General features: G+C 41.3%; 1 protein-coding gene across 1 annotated transcript in view; it reads right to left on the bottom strand.

Moving 5' to 3' along the window:
* MAML2 (mastermind like transcriptional coactivator 2) overlaps positions 1–16,149 on the bottom strand; it is a 337,326-nt gene that overhangs the window by 97,264 nt on the left and 223,913 nt on the right. The window contains exon 2 of the mRNA XM_058545367.1: positions 5,999–7,540. Within this exon, the coding sequence (XP_058401350.1) occupies positions 5,999–7,540 (1,542 nt within the window). The remainder of the gene's footprint in view (positions 1–5,998; positions 7,541–16,149) is intronic.

The following is a 16,149-nucleotide window of genomic DNA, read 5'->3' as shown; positions in this document are numbered from 1 at the left end:
TTGAGTTTTTTCCATTTTTATCTGGGATCAGAGGTACCAAGAAGCCCAGCAGCAAATCAGCCTAGTCACACAAGCAAGAATAAGCTATGAAAATAGCTCAATCTGAAAACACTCTCTGATTATTTAATTTTTAAAAACTATTTTTTTTTTAATTTTATTTTTCCCCTTACTCTATCATACTTGGTTCTCAGCTGTTGTATCGGTATCCAGAACTGTGCCTGGCATATAGCAGGCACTCAACAAATATTTCTTGAATGAATGAATAAAAACTATTTCTAGAGTTGAAAATGGAGCAGTACTCAATTTAGCCTGGAATCTTTAGTTCATGGCTCCTGGTTGGGAAAATCAGAAAACAAGGAAAATCAGAAAACATAGAGATCTGTGGATTCAGATAAGGCAACTTCAGTGAATTTGTTTGAAGATCCCTCCCTGCATCAGAATTGGTTTGAATTTTCCCTGAGGTAGAAATAAACTGGAAACACAGACAACAGTGAAATTCCAAACAGACATCACAAAAAAGGCCCTGTTAGCACAACCCAAACCACCTCTATCTATTTCCTTAACTTAGGCAGAATAGTAGTTATCAGTACTGGGCTTAAAATCAGGCCAGTTACTAACTGCAACTCTGAGCAAATTGTTTAACCTCTCTGAGCCTCAAAGTCCTCACCTGTAAAAAAAGGGTTGATAACATCTACCATATATGGCACAATGTTGGTACTAATATTAAAACGAACAAACCAACTAACACAAACTAACAAAACACATGCAAAATCCCTTCTGCTAATTTTTCCAATCAAGATTCTTTGGTACAAATTACATTAACATATGTGTCTGGAAATTCACTTTGGATCCTAGTGTTAGCGCTAGTTTCGTGGAGTATTAAAAACAAATTTTTGTTTCCTTTGTAAACCTAAAAGATAAATGTGAAATATCAAAGATAAAATGAAAATGCAGGCATAATGCTCCTGGCCTGCGATGGACAACCTCAGCATGTCTGTACTAGCCCTCTTCCCTTTTGCCAGCATAACCTAGCCAAGGTGAGTCACAATGGAAATCACCAAATGGTCAAAGGTCATTTGCAATGATCACCTAGCATCTCTGGGGTCTCTATCCTAACTTTACTCTAGATCTCATGTCATTTATACTTTACCCACGACCATAGGTTTTTTACCATATTTTAGATTCACGCTTGAGTTCTGATTATATTGACAGATTTTGTTTCCCAGCATTTTTCGACTTTGGCTTGGTTTTTGTCTTTGGCACTTCATGCTTCTGACTTCCTCTAACCTGACTCTAGCCCTTAAACCCAAACCCTGGCACTAGCCTAACTGGCTGACCCGTTAGCCAACCTCCAGTCCGCAGCAAAGGCGTGGTTTGGATATTATATTGTTGCAGAACACTGAATTCCTAATCATTTTCCATTAGAAAAGGCATGCCCAGTTGCTTCAAGGTTCTATCTCTTCTCTGGTACTTTCACTGGGCAATTATAAGGATTTGTCAGTATATGAGAGCTACAGTGATTCCTCCACCCTCACCTAGGCCAACTGGGAAACAATTTTCTGAGTGTTCATCTTTAAGATCAAATATATACAAAATTACCTTAAAGATGAGGAGAGCAGAATGTGAGGAGACTTGCCTCATTTACACCAAGGGTTGATATGTAGAATAGTGAAGGATAAACTTGGCTAGGTAGACAGAGTAGGGTGAGGTTCTTAATATATGATTGAGGAGTTTGGCTTTAAACTACAGAGGAAATGTACAAATTTATGTTTCGGTCATAACAAACCATCCATTCACTGGCTGCCTTCCCTCTCAGAATTTTTAGAGATGGGAAAATTCTAAACCAAATATAGAATCCACTCGAGTTTCATGGATCTAATGTTAGAAAAAAATTCACACTTTTAAGTGTCTGACCATAGAGCTCTGAAAAAGATCACTTTTTGGTTCAAGAGGTTAGCGCTTTTGGATTGAACTCTCATGAGCCATGGTCAACCAATAACTCTTTCACACTTTAAACAAGTAATCAGTGACTTGAAGATAAATCAGAACTGCATGCATCCCTCTCCTGCCCTCTCCCATAACCTTCAAATCAGAAAGGGAAGAAAATTATAGCCAGGAGGTATTTCCATTTGCAATCTCCAAACACTGGCAAGACAGAGTCACTGAAGACATTTTGTGAAACACCAAATACCACTTGCTCTCCCAGTCTCCAGAGAAGGGATTACTTAAAAACACCTCAGGCATGGAACAATAAAGATGTCTCCAATAATTCGATTATGCTGCATCTATCTCTCCGGTGCCATTCACATCTAGGAGAACAGAGGGAGATACCCAACAAAGGGAGAATGGCATAGGAATCTCCCAAATTTAGTCTTCTGCCTGAGCACGCAGATCTGTCTGGGTTCAGAGTTCTGAAAGGTGAAGAGAAGGCCATCTTGGCACACTCTGCTGGGTAAATTACAAGCAACTGATCAACAAATTCAATCTACCATTTTGTAGTGGAAAGCTAAGATTTCCACTATTCCCAAGGCTAAAGGGCTCCTGTTAGCAAATCCCATAGTAAATCTTCCTATGTTTGAAACAAAGTGAGTATGAGAAGCAGAAAAAAATTCATAACTAGTGTTTTCATTTAGGATGCTTTAGTTCATAAACTTAAGAGTTGCTAATTCCCAATGTATCTCCTCCCATGACTTTGATTAAGAGAATCAGAGATTTAGCTAATCTGAAATGAGAACACACATTTGTACTGTATACTATGGATGGTAGAGTTAAAACTACTCTCTCTGAGTTGAGAATATTTGGCAATATACTTGATAAGACAACAAGAATTAGAAAAACTTTAGAAAAATGTATATCCAAATGAAAGTTGCTTCTCAAAATTATCATCTTGGGAAGTAACCCATTTATTTTCTTTATTGCTTTCAGAGAAAGTTCACAAATGAAACTTGAAATGCAGTCCTATCACAGCATAGCTATTCCTTGTTTTTGACCCAAAGCAGCATTACCCAACTTGACTGTTTTCAAAAATCACCCTGACAGGATGAATATTATTGCAATGGTAATAATCCATTCAATGTGCTAAAAGCTCTGAAGACAATCCCTAGAGAAAAACTCTGTAACTGTACTGAACAATAGCATCATTATTAAAATGGGTCCAACCCACCAAAGGTGCATGCTTTAGAGAAGGCAACACTTAGTTGACTACAGAGCTCTGGTATTCTTGCTCACAACTCAGACACAGGACTTCAGAGTCATACCTCAGAGAACTGTTGAGCTGGAAGGGACAATGTGATTCAATCTACAAAGTTGGGATAAACCTTTAAATGGGTAGCCATTGTCCATTGGAAGGCCCATTAGCCTACAGAAGAGGTCTTTAGCTTGGAGTGCTATCACCATTTCTAGCATTTTTTAAGGGCCTTCTTGAAAAGATGAAATTGGCATCACATGTGTCATATGCACTGCGAAGTGAAAAAAATTATCTAAGGCATTGGAAGATGCTTGTTGATTTGGTCATTAGTACCCATTGGTATGCTTGGGTCCTGGAAGCTCAGGTGGAGACTAAGAGGTCAGGATTATGATGTACATTTGTTGATCTGAGCAGTAGAGCCGGAAACAGGACAGAGGATGTTGGAGGTGGCAGGAAGACTCCCAAAGAAGGGCTAACAGGGCACCAAAGAGATATATTTCCTGTTGTAAATTGTTTATTTTGGTTAGCTCCATAATGTTAACCCTCAGGAAGGTCAACAATCACATAGATATTTTTGCTTCTTTTCTTTAACAGCTCTGAAGGTTAGAGATTTAAGATTTTCTCTATCCTCAGAGGATTTAATCTACTATGTAAATTATGTAAATATGGCTCAATATTATAAGCAATATTCCTTTTGAGAATTCCATAATGATCTATAAGTGGTCATTCATTTCCCAACAAATCCTACCTGTGAGTTGTATAGCTTGGTGGCTGAATGCACAACCTCCAAAGTAGACCATCAAAATCCTGACTCTGCTACTTATTATCTGTGTGACTTTGGGAAAGTTATGTAACCTCTCTGTGCCTCAACTGCCTTCCCTGTAAGATGAGAATAATGGTATTTCCTTTATATGGGTGAAACAAGATACCACAAGTAAAGGAGACACAAGTCATCCCATTATAGAGTAAATATGGCATTACTCAATAAATGCTAACTCATTAATATCACATTATTTATTATTTCCATTTTTATGGTCAGAAGTCTGGGCCCAGGGAGGATAAATTGCTCCCCACTCACCATACTGCTAGAAAGTAGAAGAATTAGGGATAGTTCTCTTTTATTCCTCCAATACTATTTATGTTAGAATTTGAGACTTACTCTGATGCCTCTCCTACATAATAGTAATACTTAAAAATATTTTGATATTATCTATGGCTCTTTCCATAATAATCATCATAATAGGCAACTTATTCTAAACTCTGAGCTGAGAATTACCTAATTTCATTCTCAAAAAAATCCTAGGATATATTATTATCAATTTTACAGGTGAGGAAACTGAGGCCTACAGGAGTTCAATGACTTGCTTGAGGTCACACAGCTAGTGAACATCAGAGTAAGAATTTGAACCTAGATTCATCCAAATCAAAATGGCTACACATAACATTAGAAAGTATTTCTACAATGCTGTTTAAATGGTCCCCAAATTACCTGTATTAAAAATAGAACTTTGTAAAATATGCACATGACTCTAGTTGAAGTCCATTCTTTATAATTCACAATTTTAAAAAATACACCTAAGTGGATAAGAGCCGAAAGCTTTACTTGGTACACAGCTCCTGAATTCTAGCTGAGTCTGGTTTTCTCTTGGCACACATCTAGAGCAAAGGTTAGCTTGGCCACATTCTGTGGTGCTCATGGCACTCTTTTCTGGGCAGTGGCCATGAAAACTACTCTAGGAATGGGATTGGAATTAGGCTCTGTACTGTCATACTGTCCTGACATATTGTTTTGACACGTAACGTGCTGACTTTCTGCTTAGACACTAATGTAGACCTGTCAAATTACATGCACAAAGCAACATTCAGACGTCCTTCCTTTCTTTCTTCCTTCCAGGAGGAGTTTCCTGTTTCCAGTTCCCTAGGGATCAGAGCTTACTCATCGGTATGTGCTCTGGAGGCACAGAGCTATCGCGTCATACTATTCACGTTTGGGGCAGAATAAAACCTTTGTTTTATGTTAACCACAGGATATAAAGGTAGCCACAGATTTTTTTTTCTATCTGTAGTTGTGACGATTTCATCCTTTAACATTTAACTCAGGCATTACTTTCTCCAGAAGCCTTCCCTGATTTCCCCTAGCTGGGTAAGATACCCAACCTCTGTGCTCTCATATCATTACTCTTTCCACTCAGTATTAAAAGGATAGTTTTTAAAGCCTGTCTCACTCTCCAGACTGTACTTGCAGACAGGGACCATGTCTTATTTAAGGTTGATACTAAGTCAACATGGAATCATAGCAGGATCTAATATGATGGGTTGGGCATTTAGACATCTCACTTGGTTGGTATGGTATGTATAGACTGGTCATTAAATACTCTTAACATCATGTTGGCCTTATTCAATACTCAACATAATCACAACATCTTGCACATGGTAGGTGCTCTGGAACTACATGTGGATTTAATGACTGATTTATTGACTAAATGAATAAACATTGGGCAAGTCAGAATCTCACTAACAACTGGACATGTCACTAAAGGTACGAATTATAATGCAACATTCTTAATAAGCAAGAGCCTTTGATCACTACAGATCCCAGTGACAGTAATGCCCTACAAAGAAATACTAGCTCATGCCTCCAGACGCCCCAAGTGAACAAGGTTTCATGAGGTCATCATATGAATCTGTCAGAGCCACTACTGTCTTTGTAGTTTTAATCCTGTCCCAAGACAAACATAATGGTAACCAAAGCATAATGACCAACCTAGATGGTCTCTGGGTACTCTGTGTTTGAAGTAGTAGAGCCCTTACCTGTCTGTGTTGTTGGGAGACTTGATACCCCAGTCCTGTGATAGGCTGATTCTGCATTTTCTGAAGCAGGATCTTTTGCTGAAGCGGCAAGGGTGATCTTAGCAAAGGCTGACTTGATAGAGGTTGTGTGGGCTGGGATGGTGGCTGCTGTGGTTGTGGCTGCTGCTGCTGCTGCTGCTGCTGCTGCTGTTGTTGTTGCTGTTGTTGTTGCTGCTGCTGCTGCTGTTGCTGCTGTTGTTGTTGTTGCTGCTGCTGCTGCTGCTGCTGTTGTTGAGCTGAAATTGAGCTCTGCTGCTGCTGCTGTTGGGTGTAGTGGAGGAGAGAAGGCTTGTTCTGGGAAGGCAAAACAGAAGGCATCTGTTGGTTTGCTTGATCTGAGTTAAAATGGAACAAAGGCTTGGTGTTGCCATGCCGGGGCTCCAGGGCTGTGTGCGGGTTGTTAATAAAACTTCGACTGAGATCCTGAGGCTTTTGCTGCATGAGTACATCCAGGTGCCCTCCCTGGGCCGAGGGGCTGGCCTTGAACATGTAGTTAGCCATTACTTTCGACTGGCTGCTGCCGCCGGCTATCCCAGGCATGGGGGAGCTCTGTGGGCTGAATGGCTGCTGACCAAAAGAAGGGCTGGGGATTTTCTCCTGCCCAAATGGACCTGGTGATGGCCCAGCGGAAGAGGGCAAGGCTGACCAGTTGGTAGGCTGGTGCTGCTGCATCCGGGCATGCTGCTGACGATTGGCAGCTATTTGTTTGAGCTGTTGGGCATGGGACACTTCTTGCCAGCTCTGCAGGGCCCGGCTTGCTCCTGAGGCTGTCTGTGGCTGAGCCTGGGTCTGAGTGACTGAAGGGATTGGGGATGAAGTGGAAAGGGCCGAGTTGGCCATAGAGAATGCAGGGCCAGCTGATGGGGGCCTCATCTGAGGAGAGCCCGAGGGGCCCTGCGTCAGGCTAGGTGAGTATTCACTTTTGATCACTGTCTTCTCCATAGGCAAGGAGGGCCTGGGAGTGCTCCTCTGGCTTTGCTGACCCAAGTCAATGTTAAATGGGTCATCCTGCTTTATGGTGGCATTGATCATGTTCTCCAGCTCAAGGTCACTCATGGGAGGCACCGATATGTTGGTCAGTTCATTGAACAGTTCCTGCAGCTCAGGATCCATCAGCTGCTCTCCAGAGTCATCTCCGTACCTGTTAGAGAAAATATTCTCCTGGGTCATTTGGCCATCCATGTGCTTACTGCAAGACAGAGTCTCTCCCGGTTCCTTCTTCACCTCCTTTAAGGCCATGTTAAACATACCATTGCCAGGAGAATGTGTATGGGGAGGCAGAGTGTTAGTCTTTCTCAGGGGTGCTTGGCTCATGGGCAAGGTCCCTGTCATAATCTGACTCTGTCCATTATTTACTTGGAGGCCCCCTTGCCCTGCAGAGAGGTTCTCTCCGACACGGATTCTTTTGATATCAAGGAATGAGTTGTCGACAAAGCCATTGGGCCTCTTGCTGTTGGCAGGAGACAGGTTAACTACCTGTTTTCTTTTCAAGGAACCCTGAAGCTGAAAGACAGAGGAGAAATAAAAAAGAAAATATGAGATATGAATCCTGATATGCTTCTAATCAAAAGTCACATAATATTTAAATTTTTCTTTCATTTACACACAGGATAAATTCAAAAAGAAAAAGGCACAAATCTGGAATACAATACACAGTCTGGAACATGATGAAACTCTGCCAGTAGCACAAACAGAACAAAACAAAATGTTTCTGGAGGAGCAGGTCATTTAGTAGTTAGAGATCACAGTGGTTCCCATGATTGGTACCTAGGCCAAAGGATGAAGAATCCCTCATATATCATCAGGAGTTATTGATAATATCTACAGTTAATCACCAAAGTGGTGGTGTTTTCTGGAGCAGGCCAAAATATTCCACATGCACGCACACACAACCCCACACAGCCTCAGATGACTAGACTGAGCACAATTCTGATCAAAACGGGAAACGCTGAAGAGTCTAAAGCTGGGACACAATTTCCAGGTTCTTTTGTCACAGATTCAACCCCTTCATCACTATTATCCTTTAAGGAAGTAATCAGAATAGTTGTCATGTCCAAGGCGATATTCTATTTGTTGTTCATCTATTTTTCTTTCTATAATTGTGCGGCTTTGTATTCAGGCCTGTGTAACAACATTGTGTGGGCGCACAGAAGCCATGAGATTATCATTTATCAAATGAGATACTCTAAGTGCAGACTGTCCTGGGGATTCACTTCTTATGTTGCCTGTCTCTGAATCTTATAACCAAAACCAAGGTGTGGAGAGGCAGTAATGCATAGTGGTTAAGAACGCAGGCTCTGAGAGCTGGCTAAACTGAGCTCAAATTCCAATTCTGTCACTGAATGCTAGGTGACCATGGCACTTTACTTATCTTAGCCTCAATTTCCTTATCCAGAAAATGGGGACAACAGCACTTAACTCACAGGAAGAGATGCGACAATGCATGTAAACATTTAGCACAGTGCTTGCTATAGTAAGAACTCAATTATAGTTTATATAAAAAGTATGGCTTACTATATTCTCAAAGGGGAGTGCCTCTCCAAATAGCAACAGTAACAACAAAATGTTCAAGTACTTAGTTCACTAACTCAGTGATTAGATTGTTATATAAACTTTAGAAATTATTGAGAAAGATTTAAGGACCATACCAGTCATCGATAAATTAAAAAGAAACATAAAACACTCATCATTGATCTTGAGATCCTTGTTGCTTTGCCTATAAAGTGAGAAGCTATATCTATCAAAGTGCAGCTGACTCACTTAAATTATTTAATGTTTGCTCAGGATAATTGTAAAGTACCTGAGGCAGAAGGACACTTCCCAGATAGAAAATTCTATCACTTTTTTCCTCCCTTTTCACTTACCACCACTCCACCACCCTCCTAAAGATTTCTAGGTAACCTAATTAAGAAAATGACATTAATGTAACTGAGCGTCTATTATATACCAAGTATTTTAAATATGGTTACTTTATCTTCCTTAGTCTTGACAACAACCCCTTTAGATAGGCATTATTTATAGATAAGAAACCAAGGCTCAGAGAGGCCAAGTAACTTGCCCAGTGTCACACAGCTAGTAAGTGGTAGACCTGGGCTTTAACTCAAGGTCTCTGTAGTTCTAAAGCCTGTGTCATTTCCACTATACCATGCTGGAATTGCCTTGTTTAGGGCTAGGGTCCACCCAGCACGAAGGGGCAGGGGCAGTAATAAGCACAGAGACATCCTGGGTCTCTGGTAAAATGATGAGGAACCTGGGAATGGCCAGGATGCAGCACAGGGCCGAATGTGAATGATATGTTTCTTGTCCTATAGCTTATCAATAGCTGTTTCAATAATCCCTTATCTGTGGTCTTGCCCACTCACAGGTGGTATATAGTTATGGTGCCTGTGCCATGTTGGATAACCGCTTTTTACCTTTTACCATTGTGAATTGATAATCAGAGAAAGGAACCTGACCCAGGCTGAGCCAATCAGTCCCTTCCATAGGAATTCCAGAATTGGAGAAAGTGAGACCAGGCTCTCTTTGGGTGGCTGCAGAGTGATTTACGAAACTTGTGAGCTTTTGTTCCGTTATGTCAACCAGAGCCATAGACGAAGTAAGTCTGTAGAAAGAAGAATGAAGCAGAGAGGAAAGACACACATTTTGATAGCGTTTAAGGGCCTGAATTCAATCCCAGGTCAGCTCTGTGTCTCTCCTTGTCTTCCTTGATCCTCTATGGAATCTTTATAATAATAAATCCCCCTTTTTGCTTAAGCTAATATGAATTGGGCTGCTGTTACTGTCAACCAAGACTCCTAACTAAATCCCAGGAGACTTCACATTCAGTGATGAGCAATTTGCAGCAAGTGGTAGGGTACACTTTGTACCTGAGTGTGAAGCTCCCCTCCCTCATCTCTGCTGTCTCCACATGTTTCCAGACTCCCAATCTTGTCTACACACTGATGTAGGCAACATTATTACAGAACACTGTCAGCCATCACCACATTTGGCAGAAACTCCAAGTTGCCACTGTCTGTCCTCATGGAGTCAGGGAGACCACAGACCAAAGAGGTTCAGCCATGTTACCTCAAGAGAGGCCATGCTCATTTATTTCAGCATAAACTACATTTTGAAGGTTCTTTCACAATTAGTAAAGAACAAACAAAGGAATACATTCTTTTTCCAGGTTTGGGTTAGCACCTTTGATTTATTTTTCTCTGCTTTGAAAAAACCTGTTCTGCCAGATTCTCCCATTGCTCTGGCCACTCCCTGGGCAGTGAAGCACAGACTCCAGGAAGCAGCACTAGCACCTTCTCTAAGCCACCAGGATGGTAGAGGCAGTAATAGAATTAGCGATGGTTGTAGTAGTAGTGATGAAAATAATAATAACAACAACAACAAAGTCATTTATTGAGGGGATGTGTGCTAGGCATTGTGCTAAGTTCTTTGTATGAATAATCTCATTTAATTGTCACAACTCTAAGAATCCTCACAACAATTCTATGAGGTTGACAGTATTTCTTACTCACCCCCCTTTTGACAGATGAGAAACTGAGGTTTGGAGATTGAGTAACTTTTTAAGGTCACACAAATAGTAAGCAATAAAGTCAGGAATCAGACCAAGCAACCCACTCAGAGCCTGTGCTCTGTAGTAAATGGTTCCCTAGGCCCTGACAGACGTGAGTGGTACCCACACCCAGGTATTGGGGAGGGCTGGGATCTATCCTGATTCTGGCATCAACTTGTTTTGCTATGTTGGGTAAGTTATTCCACTTCTATGGGCCATAGTTCCCTCCTTTATAAACAGAATTATGTCTGAGAACACTTTCCCGCTCAAACTCGGAAAATAACAGATGCTGAGGGAGTGAGAATTGTTTTTAGGCATCTGTACAGTGTGTGAGGTCAGCACCAAGCAGAGCTAGAGGGATGACTTGAGATGGGGAACAGAACTCCTCCTTAGTGATGTGTGAAACACAACCCCATGGATAAAAGCGATTCTATTAGGACTCCATTGGACGTGATACTTTACCAAGAGAATTTTGGGGACAGTCTGTGCCCTGCCTTGTAGAAGCTTCTAATCAAAGTCATGTCACCAAGGCCCACTGAATGCACAGACGCAGTCGGCACCAAGCTACTGGCACAATACAATCTAAATGATTCTCAAAGTTCAACCTTTACTTTGAAGTATTTCCTTCGCTGGACTAAAATTTCTCCATCAGATAGATACATGGTTTTGATTTATGGTATAGAGTCTCTAAAAGTTCTGTGACAAAATGCGAAGAGTCTAGAAGGAGTAGAGGAGGAACACAGCTAGTCATTAATATCTCAGTGAGAAACAGTTTATCAGGAAATTGAATGTCACTTTACCAGGCCAAGAATAGTCCTAAGGGAATGAGACTCACCCAGGGGAATGACGGGGAATGAAGACATGGGTTTAAATTGAGAAGGATCGGGGCTGGACCTGGGGAGTTGGAAGCTCCCCAGTGCAAACCTTATAAGTAGCTGGGGGAGATGAGATGGGACAGGGAGAAGTATAAAGGCAGTGTATATCCTGAGGGCCAGAGGAGCCAGTAACTTCCAGAAAGCAGTTCATAACATCGAAAGTGTAGAGGGAAAAATCTCCAACACACATCTCTCACCCAGGGCTGACTTACCCATTAGGCATGGCAGGCACAGTGCCCAGGACCCACAGTAGTCTTAGGGGCCCACAAAAATGTTTTTAAAATTTATTTATTTTATTTTAAAACAGAAGAAAAAGTGAACTTTTAGGTTGAAGAAATGTTTTTTTGTTTGTTTTTTGCTTTGGTGAGGAAGATTAGCCCTGAGCTAACATCTGTTGCCAGTCCTCTTCTTTCTGCTGAGGAAGATTGGCCTTGAACTAACATCCATGCGCATATTCCTTTACTTTATATGTGGGATGCCTGCCACAGCATGGCTTGACAAGTGGTGTGTAAGTCCGCGCCCAGGATCCGAACTGCAAACTCCGGGCCACCAAAGCGGAGCGTGTAAACCTAACCACTATGCCACCAGGCCAGCCCCTGAAATGTTTTATTATATAATAGTAATATATCTATCTTTATGCCAACACAGTCATAAAACATAATTTTTAAAATTTATTAAGGAAGAAGGGGCCCTCAAAAGCATGAGTGCCTAAGGCCCACAAAAGGCTCTCACCTAATAACTACTATGTATTGAATGCTTATTTTAAGAAAGGTGCTCTTAAAATAAGAGTTGTGTAGAGTCTCATTTAGTCTTCTCACAGCTCTCCGAACATGTCTTCTGATCCTCATTTTATAAGTGAGAAATTGCGGCTCCTGACATTAAGATTACATAGCGAATAATATGGAGGCAGGATGCCAACCCAGGTCTGTCTGGTTGCAAAGTGCTCATTCTTAATCACTAACCACACTGCTCACCTTCCTTTCGGCCTTCAACTTGCCACATGCCGACACTGTTCTGGACACAGTGGACAGAGAAAGCCAAGACAAAAGGATAACAGAATGAAGATGTCTCGCATGTACAGGGCAAGGGTAACGGCACTAGGGACTCATGGGGACGGATGGTGGGGAGAGAAGGTGACGTCGTTGGTTGGAGGTTGATGGTGAAATCTCAGGACATCACCCTCAAGGCTCCAATATAAGAAAAGGAAGAAACAAAGGTCACTTGGTCAGTCAAACAGATTTACTGAGCACCCAGGGAGAGTTCTGAACCCTACCCTATCAAATCATCCCTGGCATGAGGGAAAATATGCAGATGATTAAGCTAGTAGCAGGATATAAAGGCTTCAAAGGAGCATTACATTTCAACGTTTACACTTTTTCCATTACCTAGATGGACTGAGAAGCATTTTTTGTTTGGTACCATAAATCGGCACCCCAAATTTGCTAGGTTTCATTTGTGAGATTATGAAAATAACATCACCCTTTCACTAGCCTCAAACAGCAAGTCCAGTCTGGTTTTCACACTACACAGGAATCACTGTACTTTCCTTTGCTGAGATCCAGCAAACTGTTTCTTTTCACTCTCGTCCTTGTTCTGATGCTTCTATTTGAACACCTCGATGCCATTTGAGGCCTGCGGTCTCTCCTGGGGGAAGGCGTAGGTCTGCCAGGGGCTGGGTCCCGACATAGTGGCCCGCCTGCCCCAAGGGTTGGGGATGGAGGTGCCCAGAAACCTATGGACAAGGAAAATCCAGCACACAGTGGAATTGGGGCCGGAGTTCCTCAGTAAACTCTCCTTTTTAAACAGCTGTGCTTTACTCTTCCAAAGGACTCGAAACATAAACTTCCTGGAGGGATTTAAAAACGCCATTATTGCACAATCCTCTGGTTTCTGTTTCTTCCACTGCCCCTATCCCTTTCCACAAAATAAATGCATTCTTTGTCTCCTGTGCTGCCCTAGAAACCGGGAATATGCCATACAAAGGTAACAATTCAGTCCATAGGTCACATTTTTTTCCCAAGTAGATTTCTGTTTTTCTCAACAAGGCATAAACACAAGAACCAAATTTACCACTGCCTAGATACTCAAGGGAATATCTTGGTCCCATCATCTGTAAACTTTCCTCAGGCCATTTTACTCTTGGCTGATTACAGATAAAGTTGGGGATAGATAAAATTAGAAACAGACTAACCCCCCCCAAATGATTTATGACTCGTGATTGATTCTAGATGTAAAAATGTTTGAGATCCTGGAACAGTAAATTCCAGCTCATCACAGTACTTGGAGGTGAGAGTGAATCCTTCCTGGTCCTCTTGATCCCAAACAGACTAGATGGGGTTTTAAGGCTTTTGCTTAAGACATCAGGAAGCTCCTCTTATTTGGCCCTTGTAGAGTTCTGAGCTTCCCTGTATTGCTTCCCTGTATTGGGAGGTATCATTTTATATTCGTATAGTAAGTAGGTTTGCCCAACTGGATTTTAAGCTCCTGGAGGGTGGGCACTGTGTCTTACATTTGACTGGGTTCCTTTCAGTACCTACCAGAATGCTGGGCATATTCTAGGTGTTCAAATAGCAGTTTGTGGGTTGACTACAGTACTTGGGAAGCTGGATCTTTCTAACTACTGAGCAGTAAAACAACAGTAAGAAGAAGGCTGTGGCTGGGGGGAACATTTTCATATCCAATTCACAAGCAATTTAATGGTTCCACTAGAGTTTTGTTTGAGTGATCATTTTCTTCTGAACCTTGAGGTCAGAGGAATATGAAGACTTGAGAACTGGAACCACGTTGTCATCCACGTGAACCAAAGGCGAAGGGGTGCGTGAAGCTTTCTGACGGACTCAAGATGATGTTGAGCCTCTTGAAAAGATTCCAAAGCTGGGATGCAATTCTAGACCCCATGCCCTACGTGAGTGAAAGCACTGGAGCTGAAAGGAAGTCAGGGCACATTTCCTGCATGATTTTCAGTAACTTCTACTTTTAATCCTTCAATAAAAAATGTAAAACTTTTTTTTTTCTTGGTGGAAGGTGGCAGGGAAGGCATGTTAGATCTATCTGGAAAATTTGTGCCATAACTTTGTTCCATAAGGTTTGGACTCTGAGAAACGTGACCACTTTAGTCAACAAAATAGCAATTCTTTATGAAACCCAAGGAAAAGTTTTATATAGAAGCAAGAGCACTGCAAATTCAGGATCTTTGTAGAGAAAACCCGTCACCACGCTGTCTTTCTAAAGACACTAAATGTTAACCTGTCACCACACTGTCCTTCTAAAGACATTAAATGCTAAGATCACCCATATTCAACATTTTTTTAATGTCTCCCCTCTTCTTATCTTTAATGGCTGGCTTGTAGAAGAGTAACTAGAAGAGTTAGAATTTGCCTCAGAAACACACTCATCATTACAGTGCAGAGAAAGTGTTTTTCATTACAGCATTTTCTCAGTTTGGACACTTCCATCTCTTCCCCTTGGAAAATGTTCCAAGTCTATCATCAACCAACAGAACATTCACTGAGGGGAAAGAACTAGTGCAACAATGCCTCGGAAAGGTAGACATCCTATTTTATTGAGGTAAATGGGAGGGTGTGGGATCTTGAAAGAGCATGGAATTCAGCTGCTAATAAACCTGAGATCTAAACGCTGCTCTCCTCCTATTTGATATATAAGCTTGAACCAGTTACTTACCTCACCTGTATGATGGGACTTGGGTGGGGATTAGCAACCATGTATGTGAAGCACCAGCACTGTTCCCAGCTCAGAGCAGTGCTCCATTACTGGTAGCTCATTTTCAGTAGGAGAGGAAAAACTTGAACCTGAGCCTGCGTGACACTTCCTGCTGTCATCCTGAGTGTTATGTGCCAGGAATGTGCTACACAAAGGCAAAAGGAAAATAACAAAATGGGCTTTTCCTCATCTGTAAAATGGAATTTGTTCACTCATTCATTCAACAGATATTTATTTTTAGCACCAAGTATATATTCTTCAACAGATATTTATTCAACAGATATTTGATTTATTTGATTTATTCAACAGATATTCAACAGATATCATTCATTCAACAGATATTTATTTAGCACCAAGTATATATTCTTATGAGACGGTCTATGTCACAGGTTTGTTGTGAGGACCAAGTAGTTAAAGCACATAAAGAACTTGGAAAATTAGTCTTAAAACATAGTTCTCGATAAATGTTAGAACCAATAAAAACAAACAAACAAAAAGGAATTTACCAGTCTGTCTGGAAACAAAAGCAGAAGTAACAATACAACGTGATGGTTGCTCTGCAGAAGTGTGCATAGGATTATAGCCATAGAGGGGAATGACCTCTGCCTGGGAAGGACAGGGAAGTGCTGCTTCCAGTTAAGTGTCCCCAGATATGCAAATGAATGTGATGTTTTATGAGATTCTGATATATTGCTAGGGACGGTATAAACAAAACTTGTTGTACAACAAGTTTTAACCGGGGAATTTTTAAATTTAATTAAGAAGTTCAAAGTAGAATTATTTTCCTATATTGTCTACTACCTTGAACAATGTCATTCCAGATTCACTCAGCGATAACCAGTGTGATTATCCTTCTGACTATATCCTTAGTCATCCTGACTAGTTGCTGTAATCATCATAAGGCAGGGGCCTGCAGGAGCTATCTTTCAGAGATGGACCCTCTGCATTTAACAGAAAAATGAACAGTACAT

The sequence above is a fragment of the Diceros bicornis genome, chromosome 7 (genome assembly GCF_020826845.1).
Source record: "Diceros bicornis minor isolate mBicDic1 chromosome 7, mDicBic1.mat.cur, whole genome shotgun sequence".
Classification (NCBI taxonomy): domain Eukaryota; kingdom Metazoa; phylum Chordata; class Mammalia; order Perissodactyla; family Rhinocerotidae; genus Diceros; species Diceros bicornis.
This window is presented reverse-complemented; position numbering and strand designations above follow the sequence as displayed.